Source organism: Mustela putorius, unplaced genomic scaffold (genome assembly GCF_011764305.1).
Source record: "Mustela putorius furo isolate JIRA1106 unplaced genomic scaffold, ASM1176430v1.1 tig00003987_pilon_pilon_pilon, whole genome shotgun sequence".
Classification (NCBI taxonomy): Eukaryota; Metazoa; Chordata; class Mammalia; order Carnivora; family Mustelidae; genus Mustela; species Mustela putorius.
Window position 1 is genome coordinate 13,077,459 of NW_025422126.1, and position 26,255 is coordinate 13,103,713.

At 37.7% G+C, this 26,255-nt stretch overlaps 1 protein-coding gene across 4 annotated transcripts in view; it reads right to left on the reverse strand.

The window, feature by feature from the left end:
• LOC101682636 (prolylcarboxypeptidase) overlaps window positions 1-26,255 on the reverse strand; it is a 72,951-nt gene that overhangs the window by 26,576 nt on the left and 20,120 nt on the right. For all 4 annotated transcript variants that reach the window (XM_004763471.2, XM_004763473.3, XM_004763472.2 and 1 more), the window contains exons 3-4: window positions 8,220-8,360; window positions 3,910-4,011 (exon numbers count right to left, since the gene is read on the reverse strand). In XM_004763471.2, the coding sequence (XP_004763528.1) occupies window positions 3,910-4,011; window positions 8,220-8,360 (243 nt within the window). The remainder of the gene's footprint in view (window positions 1-3,909; window positions 4,012-8,219; window positions 8,361-26,255) is intronic.

Genomic DNA, 26,255 nt, shown 5'->3' on the forward strand with positions numbered 1-26,255 from the left:
CTACTTCTCAATGGTTTCAGGATCTATCAACTCTCCGAATCAGATAATTATGCAGAATAAGCAGCTAAAGAATAGTTTCTCATGCAGCCCAACAAATATCAGCAACTTGTTCTGCTTTTCATTTCATTTTTCACTTTTTATTTATTTATAATGAGGTAATAAAACCTCTGAGAACAAAAATTAAAACTCCTTTCAAAATAGGCAGCCTAGAAAATTACTGTCCCTGAGTTCTTCTAACTCAAGAGTTCCCAAAAAGGATGGTATGTGTATACTGGTAGTATGCATGATGGTCTTAGATAATACACAGTCTTTCTTAATTTAATGCTTGTTTTAATGTCATTTAGAAAAAATCATGTAACTAGGATATAAAGCCCTTGTTAAGGTAAGGTAAAGTTTGAAAAGTTAGTTCTTTAAAGAAAAATATTGGGCGCCTGGGTGGCTCAGTGGGTTAAGCCGCTGCCTTCGGCTCAGGTCATGATCTCAGGGTCCTGGGATCAAGTTCCGCGTTGGGCTCTCTGCTCAGCAGGGAGCCTGCTTCCTCCTCTCTCTCTCTCTGCCTGCCTCTCTGCCTACTTGTAATCTCTGTCTGTCAAATAAAATAAATAAAATCTTTAAAAAAAAAAAAGAAAAGAAAAGAAAAATATTGTGTAAATAATAGCGCAGATCGCAACCAAACACTCAGAATCTCAAAGGTAGTACAGAGTGACTTAGATGCAGAAAATGTATCCTTTTTATTAGGCGCACAGTCTGTGGTCAAGGCCAAAGCTCCTTGTGAGATCAGGAAAGGCCAGAAGGTAATCCAAGTGGCCCGTTGGGACTCGCTGAAAACGGGATAATTTGTACTCATTTTATTGAAAAATACCTATTAAACAATTGAGTGCTCACTGTATTTTTTCCAGGGGTAGACCTAAGAATTTAAGTGTATAATTTATAAACCAGAATTACTTACTGACATTTTTGCAACACTGAGAAGTTCCCTTCAAAGTCTCTGCAGCCATACCTTAGGATTTCTCTAGTTAGAGCTAACCTCATCACACTGAGTTAAAGACTGACCAACACTATAAATGATAATATTATGGCTTTAAAAAGTCTTAATCTGTTCAATTGCATATAAAAAGGAAAGATTACATACAAATTTTTGAAATTTCAAGCTGTTCAAATTAAAGCTATCATTTCTTTCTTAATGTTATTAGAACATGTAATACCCTAAACTTCAAAAAAAAAAAAAAGTTTTAAACTTAAAAATAAAAAAGTATACAGGCACACCTCAGAGATCTTGCATGTTCAGTTCCAGTTCACTTCAATAAAGTGGGTATCTCAATAAAGCAAGTCAAACTACTATTTTGGCTTCCTAGTGCACATAAAGTTATGTTTACACTATACTGTAGTCCAGTAAGCGTGCATTAGTATTATTTAAAAATAGATGTACATTCTTAATTTTAAAATACTTCATTGATAAAAAATCCTAACACCATCTGAGCTTTCTGAGCTTTCATCTTTTTACCAGTGGAGGATCATGCCTAAATGATGATGGCTGCCAACTGGTCAGGGGGGCAGTTGCTGAAGGCTAGGGTGGCTAAGGCAATGTCTTAAAATAAAACAACAATAAAGTCTGCCACATTGATTGATTTTTCCTTTCATGAGTGCTTTCTCTGTAGCTTGTGATGCTGTTCAATAGTACTTAACCCACAGGAAAACTTCTTTCAAACTTGGAATCAGTCCTCTCAAACCCTATAGCTGTTTAACCAAGTTAAGTTTTTATAATTTTCTACATTCATTGTTGTTATTTCAACAATCTTCATAGCATCTTCACCAGCAGTAGATTCCATCTTCAGAAACCACTTTCTTTGCTCAACTATGAGAAGCAATTCTTCATCTATTCAAATTTTATCATGAGATTGGAGGATTTCAGTCACATCTTAAGGCTATACTTGTAATTCTAGTTCTCCTGCTATTTCTACCACATTTGCAGTTACATCCTCTACTGAAGTCTTCAGCCCCTCACAGTTACATACAAGGGCTGAAATCTACTTCTTTCAGACTCCAGTTCATGTTGATTATTTTGACCTCTTCACACAAATCCTAAATATCCTTCAAGGCATCTAGAATGGTGAATCTTTTCCAGGAGGTTTTCAACTGACTTTGCCCATATCTATCAGAGGATTCACTCTCTGTGGCAGCTAAAGCCTTATGAAATGTATTTCATAAATAAGATTTGAAATTCAAAATGACTTTTTTAAAAAAGATTTTATTTATTTATTTGACAGAGAGATCACAAGTAGGCAGAGGCAGCTGAGAGGGAGGGGGAAGCAGGCTCCCCACTGAGCAGAGAGTCCGATATGGGGCTTGATCCCAGGACCCTGGGATCATGACCTGAGCCAAAAGCAAAGGCTTAACCCACTGAGCCACCCAGACACCCCTCAAAATAACTTCTGGATCCATGGGCTGCAGAATAGATGCTGTATTAGGAGACATGAAAACAACGTTCACCACATTGTACATTTCCATCAGAGCTCTTGGATGACCAGGTGCATTGTCAATGAACAATATTTTGAAAGAAACTTTTTTCTTTCTAAGCAGTAGGTCTCAACAGTGATCTTAAAATATTCAGCAGACCATTTTGTGAACAGATGTGCAGCCATTCAGGCTTTGTTCTTCCACTTATATAGCACAAACAAAGTAGATTCAGCATAATTCTTTAAGGCCCTAGGATATTCAGGATGGTAAATGTGCACTGGCTTCAATTTAAAGTTACCAGCTACACTAACCCCTAACAAGAGAGTCAGGCTGTCCTTTCGAAGATTTGAAGCCAATCATTGACTTCTCCTCTCTGGCAATGAAAAGTCCTAGATGGCATTCTCTTTAAGAAGCTGTTTTGTCTATATTGAAAATCTATGGTTTAATGTAGTTGCCTTCATGAATTCTCTCAGCTAGATTTTCTGTATAACTTACTGCAACTTCTGTATCAGCACTTACTGCTTCATCTTCACTGTTATGTTATGGAGATGGCTTCTTTCCTTAAACCTCATGAACCAACCTCTGATAGCTTCAGACTTTTCCTCTGTAGCTTCCTCACCTTCCTCAGCCTTCATCAAATTGAAGAGAATTAGGGCCTTGCTCTGGATTAGGCTTTGACTTGAGGGAATGTTGTGGTTTGTTTGATCTTCTATCCAGACCACTCAAACTTTCTCCATATTAACAACAATGCTGTTTCACTTTTTTGTCAGGTGTATGTTCACTGGAGTAGCACTTTTAATTTCCTTCAAGAATTCTTTCTTTGCATTCACAACCTGGCTGAATGACTGGCACTAGAGGCCTAGCTTTTGGCCTCTCTCACTATTTTGAACTTTGAACATGCCTTCCTCACTAAGCTTAATCATTTCTAGCTTTCTATTTACAGTGAAAGACATGCAACTCTTCTTTTCTTTTCATTGGAACATTTAGAGGCCATTGCAGGATTATGCAGGATTATTAATTAGCTTATTTCAATATTTTTGTGTCTCAGGGAATAACCAGACCTGAGGAGACAGAAAGAGATGGAGGACTAGCCACTCGGTAGAGTAGTCAGAACAGATACGTTATTTATCAATTAAGTTTGCCATCTTATGTGAGCATCTTAGACAACTGATCACAGATCACCATAATATAAATAAATATAAAATAAATAAATATAATAATATTATTATATTATATATAATAAATAAATATAAAAACAATGAAAAAGTCAAATATATTACAAGAATTGCCAAAATGTATCACAGAGACACAAAGGAAGCAAATGCTATTAGAAAAATGGCACTGATACACTGGCTCAACAGAGTTGCCACAAACCTTCAATTTGCAAATACCACATGATCTGTGAAGTACAGTAAATGTAAGTACAATAAAACAAGGCATATCTGTACTTACCCTGAATGATTTGTTACCAAAAGGTAGGGATTCTCCATAGTATCGATGTTCTGCAAACACCAACATAGCCTTCAGTTGATCAGCCACATCCCACATGAACCCCTGGGAAGAATTTACAAATATTTTACAGGATAAAAACCAGGATGTGAAAAAAATTATCAAACCTTTTGGCAACTCCTATGAAACGAATGTTAAACCAGACCAAAAAGAACTCTGAGAAGCTGCATAATTTATGTTTGTTCTACAGATAAAAAATTATTGTTTCATTGTTGCACATCAATCTCATACTATGTTAGAGTGAAACAATAAAAAATAATCTCAAGTCACTCAAACACCAGTCATTCCAACTCTCCTTATTCTAACATTCTAGCTGTAGGATCAATACTGTGTTGAAAATAGTCTTCAAATTGCCCTGTGTACCAGTCTAGGAAAGAACTGAGGATGTCTAAGTTAGCTGCCTACTCATAAACATTCACAACATAAAAGAAAAAAAAAACAATAAAAATAAGCATACTGGACTCCCTTGGGTTCCATATTATCTTATTTACTTGGAAATAAGCAGTCGCTAACAAAGGCCAGTAATAGCTGAGTGCTTACAATGCGTCAGGCACTGTTCTAAATACTTCATATATAGTAATTCACTTAATTATCACAACAATCTAGGAGACAGGCACTTTTATTATCTCCATTTTAGAGACAGGGACACTGAGACACAGTAGTTTAAATATCCTATGACAGTCAACACAACTAGAAAGTGGCAGAGCCAAGAACTGAACACTGGCTTGCTGGCTTCATAGCACAATCAGCCAGTGCATTCGACCTCCTTATGTCCACACTTAATGCTTGTGATTAATCAATCACTGCATTTTTTTCATTTACCTCAAATGGTGCCCTCAGAATTCTTCTTGACAAAGCACTCTAGGCAGCCAACATCAATCGATTAGATTTAGATTTAGCACAGATTAAAACTATTTGTCATTCCTAGGGCACACTCTTGTTTTTTAATGAACTGCTGCTCCCTACCAACAACTAAGAAATTTCTAAAAGGTTTTGTTCATTTTGATCAATAAATGAACAATTAAAAGATCTGCGTGCATGTGCTGATGGAGAATTTAAAATGTTATCTGTGATGGTTTCAATAATCCTTACTTTCTCTCTTAATACATTGCCCAGTCCCTGCCATTTATCTGCAGATTCTGTAATAAGCAGCTCAAGCATGCTCTCCTCTACCTACTGATCACCGGCACCGCTGATCACTCCCGCTTCTCAACACCACCGTGCTAGGCATAGCTCTCTATTACCATGTTGCAATATTTGCTTATATGTATGTCTTACCCTACCAGATTATAAGCTTCTTAAGGGTAAGGATCATCTATCAAAATAGCCACACCTCTGGGGAGCTGACCTCAGGCTTTTAATGGAAGCAATTTAAGTGAACTGATATGCATTATAATAAGTGATTATTTGCCTATATCTATTTCAGGGTATTTGTATTTTTCAGAAGAGGTCCATGTAATATATTAACATTTAATAATAGTATAGCATTGTCCTAAGTTCCTAATTCTTATTTATTCCTCACAGCAACTCTATGAACCAGATTATTAATATACCCATTTAGCGCATAAGAAAACTGAGGCACAGAATAAGAAACTACCCAAAGTCACAAAGCATAATGGTAAAACAAGAATTCAATCCTTATCAGTCCTAATCAGTCTAATCACTCCTGACATTCTGCTACACTGTCTCTTAATAGATGAATGTCCAGAATATGTGAATATGCAACCAGGACATTTTAGTATGTACAGGGATGTGTCTAGGGCTGGGAAAAAACTGAGATCCTCCTAAGGATCTACCTTTAGCCCCTTCCTGAACTGCTTCAACACTTGAGTGGCTCCTCCTCTCTACCACTTCTGAGGCAAGCCTGAAATTATGCTGCAGTGTCTGTCAGAGCAGTGGAGGGAGGAGCAGCTGCCTGTTTATTAATTCTATAAAGAAAAGGAGGGAGCACACAGGTGGCTCAGTTAAGTGTCTGACTTTTTAAAATTTTTTTAATTTTTCATTTATTCTTATTTTAAATTTTTTTTAAGTGTCTGACTCTTGATTTCAGCTGAGGTCATGATCTCAGGGTCATGAGACTGAGCCCCAAGTTGCGCTCTACACTGAATGTGGAGCCTGCTTAAAATCTCTCTCTCCTACTCTCTTTCCTCCTACCCTCCCATTTATTCTCCCTCTCTCAAAAAAAAAAAAAGGAAGAGGAGGAGGAAGTGGGAGAGGAGCTGGAAAAATAACTGGACAGGAGAAGCTGCCCCATGGCCTTTGCATAAATAGGAAGTCACATAAGAGAAAGAAAAAAAAAAAGCTAAAGCAGCCTCAGTTGTTCCATAGAAAAAGCAAGCAGGAATCTGATGGAAAATAAATCTTAACTTCATTTGTCACTGATATAAGAGAAACAGACATCCTAGGATCTCATTTCTCAGGAAATTATTTTCAACTAACATATTTAGACTCAATATTCCTAAGGAAATAATCAGAAATGGGAAATCCAATAACAGTATAATTGGGTTCATATCTTTACTTCCAATTCAGTGTAGTTCAATACACATTTACTGAGACCTCCTGAATACTAGGCACCATTGCCAGACATTGGCAGTGGAGAAAATATAATTCAGTCTTCACTTTAAGGTAATTCACAGACTAGCTTTTTGGTAGGAAATTGACATCTTCTAGTCACAGTTTTGGAATACAAAAAAGGAAAATTTCTTCCTTTCAAATTAAATGTTGTTAATGGATTTAAGTGTTATTATAAAAGATGATAGGATATACAGTCAGGGAAGCAAGCTGACATCTATACAATTTTTAACCCTCACAAATATAGGAAAAATAGAACAGGAAAGCTAAAATCTTATTTGACAATCAAACTTGCATTTTTTTTTTTCTTATTTGCCTTGGCTTTGTTTAGGTTTTATCCATTTATTCATTTAACAAATATTTATTGAGCACCAATTATATGCCTTAGCACAGTTTTAGACTGAATACACAACACTGAACAAACAAAAATCACACCCTTCTGTTTACATTTACATTGACCATAATCAAAACAAACAAAAACCAAAAAAACCTATATGCAATAACATTTAAAAAAAGATTTTAGGGGCGCCTGGGTGGCTCAGTGGGTTAAGCCGCTGCCTTCGGCTCAGGTCATGATCTCCGGATCCTGGGATCGAGTCCCATATCAGCTCTCTGCTCAGCACGGAGCCTGCTTCCTCCTCTCTCTCTCTCTCTGCCTGCCTCTCTGCCTACTTGTGATCTCTCTCTCTGTCAAATAAATAAATAAAATCTTTAAAAAAAAAAAAAAGATTTTAGGGGCGCCTGGGTGGCTCAGTGGATTAAGCCGCTGCCTTCGGCTCAGGTCATGATCTCGGTGTCCTAGGATCGAGCCCCGCATCGGGCTCTTTGCTCAGCGGGAGCCTGCTTCTCTCTCTCTCTCTCTGCCTGACTCTCTGCCTACTTGTGATCTCTCTCTCTGTCAAATAAATAAATAAAATCTTTAAAAAAAAAAAATAAATAAATTTTAAAAGATTTTATTTATTTATTTGACAGAGAGACAGCACAGGCAGGGGGAGCTGCAGGCAGAGGGAGAGTGAGAAGCAGGCTTCCAGATGAGCAAGGCGAACAATGTAGGGCTCAATCCCAGGACTCAAGGAATATGACCTGACCGAAGACAGATGCTTAACTGGGCCACCCAGATGCCTCTGCAATAACATTCTTATTCCCATGTCCCTCATATCCTTCCTTATTCACTCTAGAATCAAGACAAAAAAATTTTTTTTTTTTTTTAAAGATTTCACTTATTTATTTGACAGACAGAGATCACAAGTAGGCAGAGAGGCAGGCAGAGAGAGAGGAAGAAGCAGGCTCTCCGCGGAGCAGACAGCCCGATGCGGGGCTCGATCCCAGGACACTGGGATCATGACCTGAGCCGAAGACAGAGGCTTTAACCCACTGAGCCACCCAGGCACCCCACAAGACAAAATTTTTTAAAAATGTACAATTCAACTATCCAAAAATATTTTCATGTATAATTCTTTAAGGCAGAACACACAGGCTTATTGGACATCTGTATTCGATCTTTTGTGATCTGCCCACTTGTATGCTTCTGCCATTTTTCTATTATTAATGAGTTTTATCTGTTATTTTCTAAAGAGCTTCACAATTAGCTACAATGATACTTGGTCATACATACAGCAAAACATATTTTTTTCCAGTTTGCCATAATAAAAGGCAAACTGAGCATAAGAATTTGCACATACCGTATTATTACAAAACCAGGTAATGTCCCCTTCATTACCAGTGTAGAAAAGTATTGATCCACCATTTTTCTTCCAGTACGCATCAGCTATTAGGTACCGCTGTTTAAAAGTTTTATCAGCACTAAATCCAAAATGATCAACCTAAGACAAAAACACAGTAGACAAATTTCAGAGGAGAGTAATTTAATGAGAACAAAAAAAGTAATTAAGTTTATTCTTCCATTAAGATCAACCTATGTTACAAAAATAACCACAAAACTTTTTTTTTTTTAATTTCTTTTCAGTGGTCCAGAATTCATTGTGCACCACACCTACACAAAACTTTTTAAACTTCATTTGATTTTAGTCACAGTAGTAATACTGGCAGTTATTTTGAAATTACTTTCTTTATACTGTAAGATAAAAAAATGTTAGGGGCACCTGGCTGGCTCATTTGGTAGAGCATGCAACTCTTGATCTCAGGGTCATGAGTTCATGCTCCATACTGGGTGTGAAACTTACTTAAAACAACAACAACAACAACAAAACCCAACAGGGGTTCCTGGATGTCTTGGCCAGTTAAGCATCTGCTTTCAGCTCAGGCCTCAGATAATGATCAGTCCTAAGACTGTGCCCTGTGTGGGCTCCTGGCTCAGCAGGGAGTCTCTTTCTTTTTCTTTTTTTTTTTTTTTAGGGAGTCTCTTTCTCCCTCTCCTTCTACCCCTCTACCCCACTGTGTGCGCACCTCTCTCCCCCAAATAAATAAATAAAATCTTTAAAAAACAACAACAATAAAAAAGTGTTATCAGTACTCAAGATTTTCAGTGTAAGAGAAGAGATAACAATTATAAAGGAGGTATTTAAAAAACAGTAATTAAAACTGAACTGGAAACAGAGATTCGAATCCATTAACTTTTAAAATACATATATCCCTGGGGCGCCTGGGTGGCTCAGCGGGTTGAGCATCTATCTTCCACTCAGGTCGGGATTCCCAGCACCTGGGATGGCCCTGCTCAGTGGGGAGTCTGCTTATCCCATTCCCTCTGCCCCTCCCCCTGCTTATGTGACCATTCTCTCTGAAATAAATAAAATCTTTAAAAAAATACAGATATCCCTTACCATCTGTATTTTCATTAGCTGATTGAAACATTCAATTCACAAAAATCTACTAGTTCAGAAGGATATCAAAAAAGAAAAAACAAAATACTAGTCATTTGTCACCACTTAAGGTGCCTATTAAACCAACTTAGAAATTGGGAATACAAAAATAAAAAACTCAACATTTAACCTCCCTTTCCAGTGGAATTGTGTTTCAAAATATCAAATAGTCCCAGTTAATGAAAAAGAGCTGTGTTCAATTAAATGTCAGCTAAAGCAGAAGGAATGACAAAATTAGACAAATGAGTTTTGCAAACCCTTATGAAGTTACTGATTTGGGCAAAAATTACCACATGGTGTTAAAAACATTAGGAAAATGAATGACAGGGAAATGAAGATTTGTATTAGGACCAAAATAACACCATGGAGAGTATCTTCTTGTCACATAACAAAATGTAATTTTACAATGGAAGGATCAGGCTGTCATCACCTCAATCTACTGATCAAAATTAGCATCACTACCAGCGGGCCAGGCATGGATTATGCACTTCCTCAGGTGGTACAAGAAAAGCAAATATCACCAAATTTCACCTATAATAAAATCATGCCAAAAATGTTCAACTTGTAACTTTTTCCAGCCTTCAGATCTGATTTCTTTTAGATCTAATTTCCTGTTTGTACAGAACAGGAAATACACAAGGTAGATGAACAAGATAAAGACACTCTGAGCAATCAGACAAATCCAAACGTGGGATAAGACAACGGTAAGACAATGTAATGATAAATACTAAACTTTAAGGAACAAAATAACCAGATGCAATGCATGATTCCAGGTTGTATTCTGGTTCAAACAAATGATAATTTAGGGACAATTAGGTTAATGTGAATATGGACTAGGTATTAGACAATACTAATGACTCATTAATTTTGTTAGGAGTGATCATATTGAGGCTATGTAAGTAAACATTTTTGTTTTATACAGCTGTACGTTGAATGATTTAGAGATAGAATGTCATGCTATCTGCAATTTACCTGAAAGTATTTCAGCATAAAAAAGTAAGATGAATTTAAAGGAAGAAAATTTAATTTACACTGAAAGAGAAAAAACCACAGGACACTGAGACTTTGCAAAACTTACTATAAAACATGTCCAAATGATAAAAATGACAATAGTTTTAAGTTTAAAACAAACTTTACATTTTTGTGATTTTTTTTACCCTTCCCTTAATAAACTCACCATTTTAAATATAATTATCATATCCTACAACATGAAATATTCATGTGCAACTACCTAAATTTATAGTGTTATCCACAGTACAGAGTCCCACTGAGCCTCTAGGATCATGGGGCTGCATTTCCCCAGTACTATGGAGACAGAAGTGAAACTGCTGCATTTGGTCTGGTGTAGATCAGTACCTCAGTGCTGCTCCAGTGCTGCTTCAGACTGTCTGGTTCAGACCTAAACCAAGCTCTGCAAGACTTACCTAGGTCCTTCTAAAACAGATGGGACTCCTCATACCCAGTTCCATCTATCCACACATATCTACTTCACAGTATTCCAGAGGTCCCAATCATGCAAGTTTCTCAAAACTGTACTAACTGTATACTTTCTGATGACCATGATTATCATTACACATAGTCCTAAAATATAAGCTATTCTAATCCAAAATCTGCCTACCTCGAGAAAATAAAGTTTGTACAGAACAGGCATATGATAATGATGTCCATGTGCTAAAAAATCCCTCCCATTTTATATGCTAGTTTAACATATATAACCAATCACTCATTCAATAAGCATCTATTGAATCGCCAAGCTCCTGTTCTGGGCCAAGATGTAAGCTTGGCCAGGCAATGGGATAAAGTGTTGGCTGAGCCATAACACCTACACTTAATTTAAATGAATTCAAGTATACCCATTCACCTAAAAAAAAATGGAGAGCAAGAGAGACAGTGGAGGGAAGACAAGTGATCCTACTTGCCTCCATTCATTAGTACAGCAGTCCTCCATTCGAAGTCCCTACAGTCAGAATCAGCATCACCTGAGAATCTCTTAAAAATGCAAATGCTCCCGCCCTCTCAAAAAAAAAAAAAAAATGCAAATGCTCTGGCAGAATCCCAGACCTACTGAGTCCGAGAAACTGTGGAAAGTAGAATGCAGTAGTCTGTGATGCTGATGTACAGCTGAAGTTTTGAGTTAGCCTAAGCCTAAGCCCTCAAATAGAAGATGAATCTGCTATTCTTTCTTTTGATCTAGGTTTCAGAATACCTCTAATACTATAAGCATCAAACCATGGTGAATGAGAGTCTGGTGTTTAAAGATGTGTATTACCACCCAACATGGCCCCCAAATACAAGCCAGCCTCATCATTTGAAGCTGAACAGGAAAAATCATGATCTGTTTCACCAAAGAAGGAAAGACTAGCTGTGCTGGACTTACAGAAAGGAGGTACATGGCTCTCTAACAAGACACCTTACCGTGGGATTCTCAGAGATTATTCCACTGTAGTGGTTTTCACCTTACCTACTGACTTTAGAACCCAGGCTTCTTGTAAAATGCGACACTGCTGTACCCTTAAAAAGTAGCCCACCAAAAAAAATATTTCAATAATCCAGTTTAAAGGTTTCAAATTTGAAAACATGGGTATGTGTTTATATATAGGATGTTAAACATAAATGGTAAAAAAAATTCTTGTCAGAGGAAAAGCTTCCATCTAGAATTATAAGGGTCACCAAAACTTCAGAACAAGAGAAAGTCAAACTTCTTTGTGTGACCATTGTCTGGCCATGCCTGCTCCTAGTAATTTGGCCCTAATTGTTTGAATTGGGGAAAAAAAGGAACTCTGGTATGGTAGAAAGAAAGCAGGTTTGAGAGTTAATAGACCTGCACTTGAATCCCTATTGTGAGGCCTCAGGCAAGTCACTTCATCTCTCTGAGCCCAGTATCTTCCTATATAAAATAAGAGTAACACACAATTTAAAGGATTGCTGTGAGGATTAGAGAAAATGTACCTAAAGTGCTAGGTATAGCTTCTAATATACAGTAAGGACTCAATAAATGTTAGTTCTCCTCTCCACCCCATTTACAAATCACCCTAAGCTTAGAGTACCTAGATAGGGTAAATAAGGTGGAGGGAGATGATAAAGCTCTTTACAAAAGAAAAAAGAAGTTCATATAATCGTAAGAAGTGCCCCCAAAATGTCAAAATCTTCTTTTTTTTTTAAGTGTTTCACCTAAATATTAAATAGTTAGAAAACAGGCCATGAAATCTTCTTTGTAAAACATTAGTTTAGGGAATTTTCTTGGCTCCTTCCTATGATCAAGAACATCAACTTCAGGCTACATAACTGCAGATAGTTTCCAATACCTAACAGCTTCGCACACTAGGGGCAGTGTGCCCTCTGCCGTTGAGAACTGGGACCCACATACCACTTTCAGCTCTGTGTTCCTGAATAAAGAGATTTTATAAATCACAACAAAAAAAGGGACAAGGGCTGTATAAACCATTTGATCTGTGTCATTCAACTGAAGAAACTGCACTCAAGGACATCAAGTGACTTTGCCAAGGTCACAAGTTAGAGGAAGGGTGGAACTTGGAATTATTTTTGCAATTTGGTTTATTGAAATAACTAAAATAAATAATAGTGCTGTAGAAGCAATAAAACATGACCTCAAAAAAGAAACACACCTCTAGTCACATAAAGTAGTCCTTTCTAAAATGCAGTCCAAGAAATTTCAAGAAACACTCTCTCCTTCACCTTGTAGAGAAGAGATCTGTCAGAATGTGTAGGCAAAAAGGAACAAAGAGAACATCCTTTAAATAAAATATATTGCAGCAAAATTAATTATTTTAATTAACTTCAAAACTATTCAAGAATAAAGTTCATATCCAGAAAAGTCCATTAGAACATTACACTAACCTGTGTAACACGAACATGACACAGGGGAGAAGGGAATGCAAATAACACAGAGCATGAACTACACACCTGGCACCATGCTGGTGCCTTATAAAGATCATGTTCTCCCCGCAGTTACCCTCTGGGGCACTTTCATTACACTAGTTTTATAAAAAGATGCTGACACTTAGAAAGGCGGATAATTTGCCCAGGATAACATAACTAATAAATAAAAATCAAATGTAATTTTTTTTTAAGATTGTATCTATTAATTTGACAGAGAGAGAGGGAGAGCATAAACAGGGGAGCAGCAGGCAGAGTGAAAGAGAGAAGCAGGCTCCCCACAGAGCAGGGAGCCCAATGTGGGGCTCAGTCCCAGGGTCCTGGGATCATGACCTGAGCCAAAGGCAGAATTTAAACAACTGAGCCACCCAGGTGCCCCTCAAATATAATTTTTTTCACACGCTTTTATCCCCTACCCAATCCCACCTTCAACAAAATCCCCATTTTTCACTGTAATACAGTATTGCAGAGACAGCTGACTACCAACTTTAAACTTAAACAGGAAACACTAGAGCATCTTTCTCCCAACTTGTAAAACGAAGGACATACTCCCCGCCATTTACTAACAGTTAAATTGAAGAAAATGTGGAATATTGGTCTTTTCACTGGCCTAACTCAGTAACTGTTACTATACAACTATTTTTAACTCATTTAATTAGGCACTAATAAAAAAACAAAATAAAAAAAAATCACACTCTTACTCAGGAGCTTTTCATTTTAGAAAACTCAGTATTACAGTTAGTTTAATTTACAAACCCAGATATATGATCATAGCTAACTGAAATTTTACTAGAGATAGGAAAAGTATACTCGGAGGTACACAGAAAAAGAAAAAAAAAGAGTTCCACCTCCAGTAAATCAAAGTACCTTGAAAGACGGCTCTCTGGTTCCCAATTCTAATTCAAAGATGCTAAAAAGAAGACAGACCCACTTTCTTCCACTTGATATGTATGTCCTGTATTGGAAGTGTGGCATTACATTTCATTAGAATTCCTAAATGGAGACACATTGTTTCTAGGCAAGGTTGATCTCCCCTGAAGGGGAGACACCCTCATGTTAGAAGGATACAAGTTTTCAAGGAAGGAATCAAAACCTGGAAGGAAGGTAAGGTTTAGGCAAACCATAGGTCTATAGCTGCAGAAGGGCGAGTATCTCTAAGTGGAGTCCTACTAAGTTAAGTTATCCCTCATAGAGAAATAGCCCAAAGCTAAAACAAGAAGGGAGAGTAAACCATATCTTATGAGTTGGTATTTCCTTGTGAAAATCCTGCTTAACTGTTCTGCATATGCTTGTCTGTATTATGAAAACAGGACTGGAGAGTAAATGTGATTTCAAGAATTAAAAGGGCAACAGTATCCCTCAAGGATAGTACGGTAGTGACAAAGGAAATGAACCAAATCCCACCAAGAAGAATATAAGTCTAAGAGACAGGATTGTCCTTCTCTTCCCACAGGGATGTTTTCTTCATTGCCAACCTTACCACATGTTGTTTCCATTTTAACAAGGAAAGGAGAAGTTTCCTCAGGTATACTCTTCAAATGAAAACCATCATTCTCTGTAGTATGACACTGTTTTGCACACACCCTTCTGTCCAAATTAACCAGGAGAGAGAACTATATTCCCTCCTTCTATACTTTTTTGGTAACCTGCCCCTAATCTTAAAAAGGAGACTATTAGAAATAAATTATTTATTTGAAGAGAAAATGACAAAGGAAGGGGAGAAAATAAGTGATATGGGAGAGTCCATTGTAGAAAAAAGTTAGACTATCCAGCCTCCTATATTTATAAAATAATAGTTAGAAAGGCAAGAACACAATAGCTACCACAGCATACCTATATAAGATACTTTATAAATAATTATTAAATGGATGCAGTTCAATTCTAATCAGTGGTTCCTCACAATTTTATGTATGAACTTCTCTTATTATTAATGTTAGAGTTTACATACATATTCTATTTTAATAGTCCATGCTTGAAAAAATACACTAGAGAAGCTAATATAAACTTAATACCGGTATAAATGAGTACACAACAGCATCTAATTACATTTGAAAAAATAGTATATGCTTGTCAAGAATACGGACTACTCATGCACTCTCTCCAGGAACGGTGCAATGTTCAGTAACTCCCTTTTCCTTTGACTAAAGACCGTGGGCCCCTGACTCAAAATTACCAAAATTCTACACACACAAAATACCTCTGCTCTACTGCTAAAACAAACGTAAGGATATCCTGCCCTTGAAGCATCAAAAAATTACAGTAAATCAAGAAATAACATGTTTTGTCAAACAACACTGAAGTATTGCATCAGATGAAGGTTCTGGCATCATCTGCTGGCTTTCACAAAGCACCACATGATCAATAAATCACATGATCAACTCTCAATGGCTTTAGGAAGCTTTGCACCTCTAGAATTACCTGGCCACAGTTTAAATTCTCAAATTACAAAGTGCTGCAGGGATCACTAAATACATAAATTTTAAGAAATGTTATACCGTCAGAGGGCGCTGTTGTATAAGAAGGGGGAGAGGCCATTAAGTTTTAAATATTAGACTCCTAAAAATTTCAGATTCGATCTTAAGTCCAAACTCTTTTTCTTTTAAAGATTTTATTTTTTTTATTAGATTTATTTGACAGAGATCACAAGTGGGCAGAGAGGCAGGCAGAGAGAGAGAGAGAGAGTGAGCTAAGGAAGCAGGCTCCCTGCCAAACACAGAGCCCAACTCAGGGCTCCATCCTAAGACCCTGAGATCATGACCTGAGCCAAAGGCAGAGACTTTAACCCACTGAGCCACTCAGGGGCCCCTTAAGTCCAAACTCTTAAGGGGGAAAAAAAAAAACCGAGATACAGAGATGCTAATTACTTTAAATCTCTCTTTAAAAAAAAAAAAAAAAGATATATTTGCATAATTGAAATATGGCATTCATCATTATTTTATGAGTTAAAAAATTTATGCTGTGCAGAACAGTGGTTACTCTTAAGAGCTATAAAGAATTTCTCAAACTCAACACTCAGAAAACTAATAACCCACTCGAAGAATGGGCAGAAGACATGAACAGACACTTCTCCAAAAAAAGATGTTAAGAATAGAGATACCCTGCAACCCAAAACTGCACTATGTACCTACTCCAAAGATATAGACGTAGTGAAAAGAACGAGCATGAGCACCCCAATGTTCATAGCAGCAGTGTCAACAAGACCAAACTGTGGAAGGAACCGAGATGCTCTATGCCCTTCAACAGGTGAATGGATAAAGATGTGGTATATATATACAATGGGATATTATTCAGTCATCAGAAACCATGAATACCCACCATTTACATCAACATGGATGGAACTTGAGGGGTTTATGTTACGGGAAGTAAGTCAAGCAGAGAAAGATAATTATCAAATGTTTTCACTCATATGTGGAGCCTAAGCAATAGCACGGAGGACCACAGTGGAAGGGAAGGAGAGAAATCAGAGAGGGAGATGAACCATGAGAGGCTATGGACTCTGAGAAACAATCTGGGGATTTCAGAGGGGAGGAGGGTCCCGGGAGGGGGTAACACGGTGGAGACTATTGAGGAGGGCACATGTTATGATGAGCACTGAGTGTTATACTTAACTAATGAATCACTTAACATTACATCAAAAACTAATTATATACTATAGAGTGACTAACTGAACATAATAAAAAAATAAAAAATAAAATAAAATAAAATTTGGTTGTTTAACCACCATAACATAGTATATATCCCTTACCAAAAAAATACTAAAAATGAAAGTAAAGAACTTAATTTTTTTTAAAAAAATTGTCATTTGTTTTACCATTACAATATTTAACCACATATTTTAATATTTTTTCATTTTATATCATAAAAACTTTTGTTATTTTATGTGTTCCAAGACAAATAAAAATTAACTAGGAAAAAAAAAGAATAGTGGTTACTCTTCTTAGGGGAAAAGGACCCTAAAAGATAATGAGAGGATTCTAGAAGTAGGACAGTGCATTTTTCTATATGTATAAGATAATCAACAAAATAGACTTATAAACCTTTAAATTTCCTTTAAGGTATATGTATTATTTTATGATGTATGTATATTTACATTTCTACTTCACTATAATCATATGTAAATTATGCTGCACTAAAATCACATCCATAGTACATTTTTCCTTTATTTAAAAATGTGTATTGAAAAAAAATAAAGTAAAATAAAAATAAAAATATGTGTATTGAGTACTCATTAAATGACACACATTAAGGGAAGTAAGACAGAATTCCATCTCTCGAATTTAGCAAAAGTGGTGAACACAATAATAAACAATCACAGGATAGTATGGTTAAGTTCTACAAAGTGCTATGAGAGCTCAAAAGAGGAAATTACCATCCTGCCCGAGGCAATCCTGTAAGGCTTCACCAAGGAGGGAATATCTGAGCTGAACCCTAAGTAGTAACAATTTTTTTTTCAGGTACAAAAGAAACAGAAGAGCATTTCAAGCAAAGGGAGCAAGATAAAAGCTATGCAGAACAAGCATATTCAGGAACTACTGCTGTTTTTTGGCAGGAGGTATATGGTTTATGAGGGGAAGAAATAGGAGATAAGATGATATTCATCAGACTGCCTCCAGATGTAGATAAGGAAATCTATCAAGAGAAACCTAACTGAAATTTGAGCTTGCCTCTCTAAACCAACACTGAACGAAACTGGTTCACTACAAATAGAGTCTAATGAGGCAAAGACTTTTATCTGGTTTGCCCACTAAATCTCCAGTGACTAGTATAATGTCTGGTACATAATAGAAGATCAGTGAATATACAGAGAATGAATAATGGCATACATACATCCTAGCTCTGCTATTAGTATAAAATGAGACCCAACATTGTTTTCAGAGACCAGAATGATTCAAAATAATGAGAACGGAGGTCAAAGTGTCCAAGAGTAAGTTTGTGCAGGTTCATTTATTGCATGGGTCTGTTACTGACTTTGGAAAAGGAGCACAAGACTGTAGTTTGCTGTGTCTTTTGCCCAGTGACAAATCACATGCCTAAGGGAAAAACCCAAGCGTAAAATCTAAAACCAACTTGTAATAGTTTAGGCTTATACAGGCTATTGAGGACACAGGAACTGCATGCCCTTTACTGGGAGCAGAAACAGGATGATAAATAACTGAAATTAATATAGACCAAAGGCCAGCATCTGTATGGAGCGGCAGTAGAAAAACTAATCAGCATTTTACTGAAGTATTAAATTAAAATACACTTGGCCTTTTGACAAGGTATAGTCACAGTTTTTAGGGCTGAAAAGGATCTAAAGGTGTAGATCTCAGCGAGTGCACAGTTTATCTAACCCGAATGACAGCTTCCTGTAAAATGTATATCATAAGGGTTCATTCAGCAGCATTCTGTGTTTGGTAAACCTGAATATGCTATAAAATGTTGATTTGATCAGTGCAAGATACATTTTCTCAACAGAGTTTTATAAAGAAGGAAGAAACACGTAAGAGGTATCATGCCCACGAGCAAAAAGTGATTAGAGGGAATGACTGAAACTATAGGTAAGAGGCATTTTGTGAGGCAGGGGGGATTCTGAGGAGGCAAGACAGAATGGGATCAACAGCAAAGACGGAGGGATTTAACTTGGACAGACAGAGGAATTTCTTCTCCACTGGGTAACAGATGGGTGCAGGAGTTACATTTCCAGGTGGAAAGGGAAGAAACTAAAGGGGTCCTAGCTAAAATGCCTCTTACATCACACCTTTACTTTTTTAACCAGTCAAGTAGGAGGCAGGGCTATTAGAAGAGCATAGTGTTCTAACAATTTGAAGACAGAAGTAAAAGTATGACGTGCAAGAAAGAACTGAATCTGCAGGCACAACAACCTGCCTAGTTATAGGTGGGCTTCAGCAGAGGTTCACATCTCAGGTGTCGGAATAGAGACATTTAACAGCTGGATAAAACTAGAATGTGAATTCCATAAAGAGGCTGACAGAAGGACGAGGGTAAAGGGAACTGAGGGGTCATTCCTGATCTCCATGTAAGCATGAAAACCTAGAACCATGAGGTCCTCTACACCACATACAAATGCTGCTAAAATCCACTTGCTGACTTGCAAGGGAATAGAAACTGTTGTATTTATTCCATTTTATAGAGTAAAAAAACCTTGACAGAACTCATATATACAATATGTAAGCATTTCAACAGTAATCTTATAAAAGTTACATAGTGCTGTATATTACCAAACAGAGCTTTACATGTTTATATTCTCTTGCTTTGTTAAATATAGTAAGATATATTACTAATATTTTTCTTCCTTTATACTCTATTGTTCTAAATGCTTCTGGACATGCAAAATACTCCTCTGGTAGCACTGTTATAATCGTATACCATGCCAGATCTTCTGAAAGATGGAGAAAGAATCTTGTACAGAATAAAAAGACAGAGATTCTACCCTTATGCCAAAAGAGTTGTATCTTTCCACAAACAGAATTATAACCCTGTGGTGTATGTAACACCACCCATTCTTCTCTACTTCCCCTTCTCTGAAGGGAAAGTCTTCCTGCAAAGGGTGTGAGGACTTTTCAGATCCTACTAACAGAGCAATACTGGTTCTTACCCATCTAACACCATTTCTGAAATGTTCATACTCCCTTTCATATGCTAGTTCAATTATGTTCCTCTCATGGATGGCATGCCCAGAATTGAGTGCAATGCATGCAAGGTGGTCTAATCAAGTAGCTTGCTCACCACTGGATAAAAGGAAGTAATTTATGAGTATGTTTACAAATACAGCTCCACTACTGCAGCCTACTTCAAGAGTTCAGGAAAGGAGGGGCGCCTGGGTGCCTCAGTGGTTAAGTGTCTGCCTTTGGCGCAGGTCATGATCTCAGGGTCCTGGGATCGAGCCCCGCATCAGGCTCCCTGCTCAGCGGGAGGCCTGCTGCTCCTCCTACTTGTGCGTGTGCTCTCTTTCTCTCTTTCTCGCTATCAAACAAATAAATAAAATCTTTAAAAAAAAGAGTTCAGGAAAGGTGTGTTGGGTTAAATAATGCCTTCCCCAACCCCTCAAAAATTCATATTCTTCCTGGAAACTCAGAATATGACTTTATTTGGAAATATGGTCACTGTAGATATAATTAAGTTGAGGTCATACTGGAGTAGGATGAGCCCTTAATCCAATATAAGTGGTGTCCTTATGAGAAGAGATAAAGAGACAGAGAGGAGAGGACCATGTAAAGACAACAGTAGGGTGCCTAATCAGTAGGTTAAGCATCTGCCTTCAGCTCACGTCATGATCCCATAGTCCCAGGACTGCATCCTACAATGGGCTCCTTGCTCAGCAGGGAGTGTGCTTCTCCCTCTGCCCTTCACCCCACTTGTGCTCTCTCTCAAATAAATAAATAAAATCTTAAAAAAAAAAAAAGACACCAATGAATAAAACAAAGACAGCCATGTGACAACAGAAGAAGACATGGTCATGCAGCTATAAGCCAAGGAACACCAAAGACTTCCAGCAACCACCAGAAACTAGGAAAGGCATGGAACATATTCTCCTTTTGCACCCCCCAAACAAACCAATCCTGCCAAAATCTTGATTTTGAACTTCTGGGCTCCAGAATTGTGAGAAAATAAATTTCTGCCCCCCAGTTTGTAGTACTGTTACAACAGTCCTGAGAAACAAACGCAGAGGTACTCTTCATGAAGTGGCACTGAAGGAAAGCCTAAAGCAGCCAGCCAGGGGAAAAATTCCAGAAAGAAATGGAAAATACAAAGGCCCAGAGATCAGAAAGAGTTTACCTTGTTAGAAACAGAAAGGAGACAAGAGTGTCTGGAGCATGGTGAAAAGAGGGGAAAACATTAGAGTAGGGAGTTTAAATTTAACATTAAGAAAATGAGAAGCCTTAAGAGTTTTAAGGCTTGTTCTGATCCAGGGGTGCCTGAGTGGCTTAGTTGGTTAAGCATCCAACTCTTGATTTCAGCTCAGGTCGTGATCTCAGGGTCACTGAGATTGAGCCCTACATCCCAAGATCATGAGATTGAGCCTTGCTTCAGGCTCATGATGAGCATGGGTCTCATACTGGGTATGGAGCCGGGGTAAGATTCTCTCTCTCCCTCTGCCCCTCCACCTCTCTCCCTTTCTCTTAAAACAAAACAAAACTTGTTCTTGTTCTGATCCATATTTTAAAGAGATCACTCTGGCTATTCTGTGGAAGGTTGTCTAGAGAAGGAAGGTGATAGTTTAAAAAGGGAGAAAGATTGAACAGAAGGTTACTGAAAGGTCCAGGTGAGAGATCATGGCAAGACTGATTAATAAGCTGTTTCAAACCATGTCACTTAAATTGCTATATATATAACACATATAACAATGTTCATTTTCCAAAACCATAATACATTTAGGGAAGATCAATCAAAAAGGGCCCAGTGTATAATATCAGCAGTACATGCACAACAGCAATGGGTAAAAGGAAGTCTTTTCTTTTTTTTTCCCCCTTTATTTCCAACAGTTTCTCTCTCTCTCTCTTTTTTTAAATTTTTTATTTGTATAGACATATATTTTTATCCCCAGGGGTACAGGTCTGTGAATTGCTAGGTTTACACACTTCACAGCACTCACCAAAGCACATACCTTTTCTTTTCTTATTTATTTATTTATTTATTTATTTATTTGACAGAGAGAGAGATCACAAGTAGGCAGAGAGGCAGGCAGATAGAGAGGAGCAGAGAGCTCCGAGCAGAGAGCCCGATGTGGGGCTCCATCCCAGGATCCTGGGATCATGACCTGAGCCAAAGGCAGAGGCTTTAACCCACTGAGCCACCCAGGCGCCCCAAAACGAAATCTTTTTAACAACTGTAACCACCACTGCTGCTCTTCAACAACTGATTCTGCACCGACTCTGACTGTGGACATTCTAAATAGTAAGAATCCTACTAAACTGGTGTAGGAGTCCCAAGACCATCAGGCTCCTCCTAGCATTTAATCGAAGTTAATAAAGTAGATCCTATTTTCACCTTTTTCCTTCAAAAGCTGCTTTAAAAAATTGTACAAAGTGAGACTCCCAAGTTCTCAAAGTTATAGTATCTGTTCCCCTCTAATGAGACAAAAGACATAAGGGACCACAATCTTTACCTTGTTACTCCTGTTAAATTAACTACCTTTTTTTTTAAAGTGGTACCTATGAACAAGATACTACAACACAATGCTTAAATGCATCTCCTCCTCCCTCATGGAAACTCTTCTATGAATCACATTGTGAGGATCACTGCAACAAAAATCTACAGCGTTCTTTTCAGAGATTGCTTTAAAATGAATTATTTTGATTACATTGAATAATACAAGATTTTAAAAGGAGCATTTCAAAATACTAAACTTTACAAAATCCTCGCATGAAAATCACCCACAAAAGGAAGCAACTGAAGAAAAGTAGCTGCCTAAGCTTTTTCCTCCTGGGGAACTCCAAGGTCAAAATTTTCAGTCCTGATTTCACTATAAAATGGCCTCTAGAGACCTTTAATCATCAACTTAAAAATATACTGTATGGTCTACTCATTGTTTTCAACATTCATCCGGTCTGAGGGATAAGGACACTGTAAAAAAGATAAAGGAAAGGAAAAGGATATCCTCAGCTGAAACCAAAAAACTCAGAACAATGGCAACAAGTTCAAACACAACCAAGTCGCTTCTTTGATTACTTTCAGGTGCTTCTGCCTTTGTGTCACCATCTTGTATAGCAATTGCCCAGAGTTAATAGGATGTACAGAGAAGTGACAGTGAATGGTTATAGTCATCAATTCATTTAACAAGCATTTCTTGAGTGCCTACCACAGATAAGTGCTAGGGAGACAACAGAAGACAAGCTAGATATGTCAATGACCTCACAGTGCTTATAGTCTAATGAAGGAAACAGACAACAAACAAGCAAATACACAAATAAACACCTGGAAACCACAACTGAGCAGGTTTGATTCCAAAAGAGAATACAAAGGTTGATTTGATTTTAATACAGTGGTCAGAGAAGGGGTCTCAGAGCAGACAATAGTTAATTAAGCCTTTATTCTCCACAGCCTTCGGGGGAGCCTAGGTGGCTCAGTAGTTTAAGCTTCTGACTCCTGATTCTGCCTCAGGTCATGATCTCAGAGTCATTAGATCAAGTCCCATGTCAGGCTCCATGCTCAGCAGGAGTTTGCTTGAGATTCTCTGTCTCCCTCTGCCCCACCCCCTGCTTATGCTCTCTCTCTGAATTAATTAGTTAAATCTTTAAAAAAAAAAATCTCCATAGCCCTCTATCACATATGTCACTGTGTGAAAAGGTCCATGGGATCTAGTCAATGTCATTTCCTACACTAAGCGGTCCTTGTCCTTCCTGCCTTGTGTTTCCACAGTAATTTTAATTCTATTATATCATTTTTCAAATATAGAATTTCACTATAGTTATTTTTATATACATATCCTATACCTGCTATATTGTTATTAACCCAAGACTAAAGTAACCCTATATAAGATGTCAGAATCTGTTGATCAAATCATGTGTAGTAGTCCCACTTGCCCCTGTGAATAATGCAAGGGCCACACCTAAAACCTAAAAGTACATCCTCTCATCTCTTCTTCACAGAAACTCTATGATGTGTAAAGGGTGACTTTCCCCACCATATCATACTGCCTCTCTTCTCTTGTTTACATCTGAACCCCCACAGCACAAAGCACAGTGGGCATAGGACTGATTCATCAGTGACTATTAAGTTGAATTTTGTAGAAAATGTGAGGGGTGACACCAGAAGACCAAGTGACCTAGCTGAACTTGGGTTATACCAGTATCTCTATTCTTACCCCTATCTCACCAGTGACACTCTTTCTATCAGGTGTGTTAGCCATAGGAAATATGAACAGATTCAAAAATTATCAAGTTAAAATCCAACTCAACTTTGAAAGAGTAGAAGAGTGTTAAACCCACAGATGACTATGATTAATATTAATTCTTCTCAAGAAGGACAAGGCATTTTCATCCTCCTACTACTTCCTGAGTGCCTACTGCATGCTCCGGGCTACAATGGCCACAAGATAAAACACACAGTCTTTGCTTTCAAAGAGGTCACAGTATAGCAGAGACAAGCAAGCAAAGAAACTATTTCTACACAAGGGATGCACATTATTAATGCAGGTAAGCACAGGATGTTTGTGATAGCAGGAAAGAGGAGATATCTAACGAAGACAAACTCAGAGGATACGATAATACCCATACTGGGGCCCTGCCCACCTCTTTTCCAACCTCATCTTCTATCACTTGCCCTCTACTACTTCTATCACTTGCCCTCTACTACTGGACATAATATCCTTTCTCAAGTCTCCAGGCTGCTGCACGTGAAATATCCCCGCCTGGAATATTCTCCTACATTGTATGAAATTATATGTCATTATAGAAAATTCCCTATTTCATCCTCCATCTATCCATGTGTTCGCTGAAGCACTTTCCCCTCTGTAAGGCTTTCCAGGACAACCCCAGGCCCAGAGGAGTGGGGCTTCTCCAGTGGTAAGAGCCCAGCTTTATAACCTGACAGAGTTCTGGGTTGAAATGCTGATTGTGCCACTTTCAAGCTAGGTGAATTTCAGCATATTTTTCCACATCTCTGAACCTCAGTTGCCTCATCTGTAAAAGGGGTACTAGTATCTTCCTAAGAAGGTCACAAGGATTCAAGATAGTGTGTGTATAAATCCCTGACCACAGTAAAGGCCCCTGATATATTGAATTATAGCAAATACTCCCTGATGATTGATAGCTATCAGTTATTACAACTTGTGACATTCAAACACACACAAACACACACACAAAAGTACGTTACAACCATATGGATATTTTGGCATGTGACCCCTGGGAAACCTAAAAGGCAGTTTGATGATACATTTTCCCCAGGAACAATTCTGTCCTCAGAATTGCTCAGAATTGGCAGAAAAAATAATGTAAGGTGGCATTTACATAAAGGATCTTCTATAAAAGAGCTGCCACAAAGAATATAACCAAGAAAAGCTTCACCTTGAAAGCTCATTTCACTCAAAAAGGAAAAGCAATTGAAAACAAACAGCATATTCTAAAGGAAATACTCAGGAGTAATAATTATAACCTCCCAACACTACTTACTATATGACATTGTCTCCCTTTAAAACTATAATCCAAGGAGCCTACAATGAGAAAGTAAACTATTCACCAGTAATATCTTCATCCCATAGACTAGTACCTCTTCAAGCTCCCCATTTTATTTTAAGATTTTATTTATTTATTTGTCAGAGAGAGAGAGAGAGAGTGTGTGTGAGTGAGCGCACAAGTAGGCAGAGTGGCAGGCATGGAACCTACTTAATAAAAAAAAAAAAGAAAATTCTAGACCCGAAATACAGATGCAGGCTGATTCCAAAGTTGGTGGTCTTCACCAGGATAGCAATACAAGGTGGAATGTTGTATTTTTATTTATTTATTTTAAAGATAATATTTTTTTGTCAGAGAGAGAGAGAGAGCATAAGTAGGCAGAGTGGCAGGCAGAGGCAGAGAAAGGAGCAGGCTCCCCACTGAGCAAGGAGCCTGGGACTCGATCCCAGCACCCTGGGATCATGACCTGGGCCGAAGGCAGCAGCTTAACTGACTGAGCCATCCAGGTGTCCCTCGAGTTCCCCATTTTAAAAAGTCATTTTTGTTTGTCCCCAAAATGCATGACTATAAAACAGATATAAATCTTATTCCTCATGGTATCCTGCTTTGCTCATTAATGTTTAGAAATATAGTCCAATCAGGAAACCTCAATTACAAGCTCTACTATTAAGCAAGCACAAAACACTGAGAAGGAAAACAAGATGGTGAAGAAAGAGGAAATGAATGTAAAGCCCAGGATCAGATGGCTTCACAGGGGAATTCTAAATTCTAAATTTAATTTCAAGCATTTAAGAAGAGTTAACACCTATTCTTCTCAAACTATTTCAAAAAACAGAAAAGGAAGGAAAGCTTCCAAATTCATTCTACAAGGCCAGCATTACCCTGA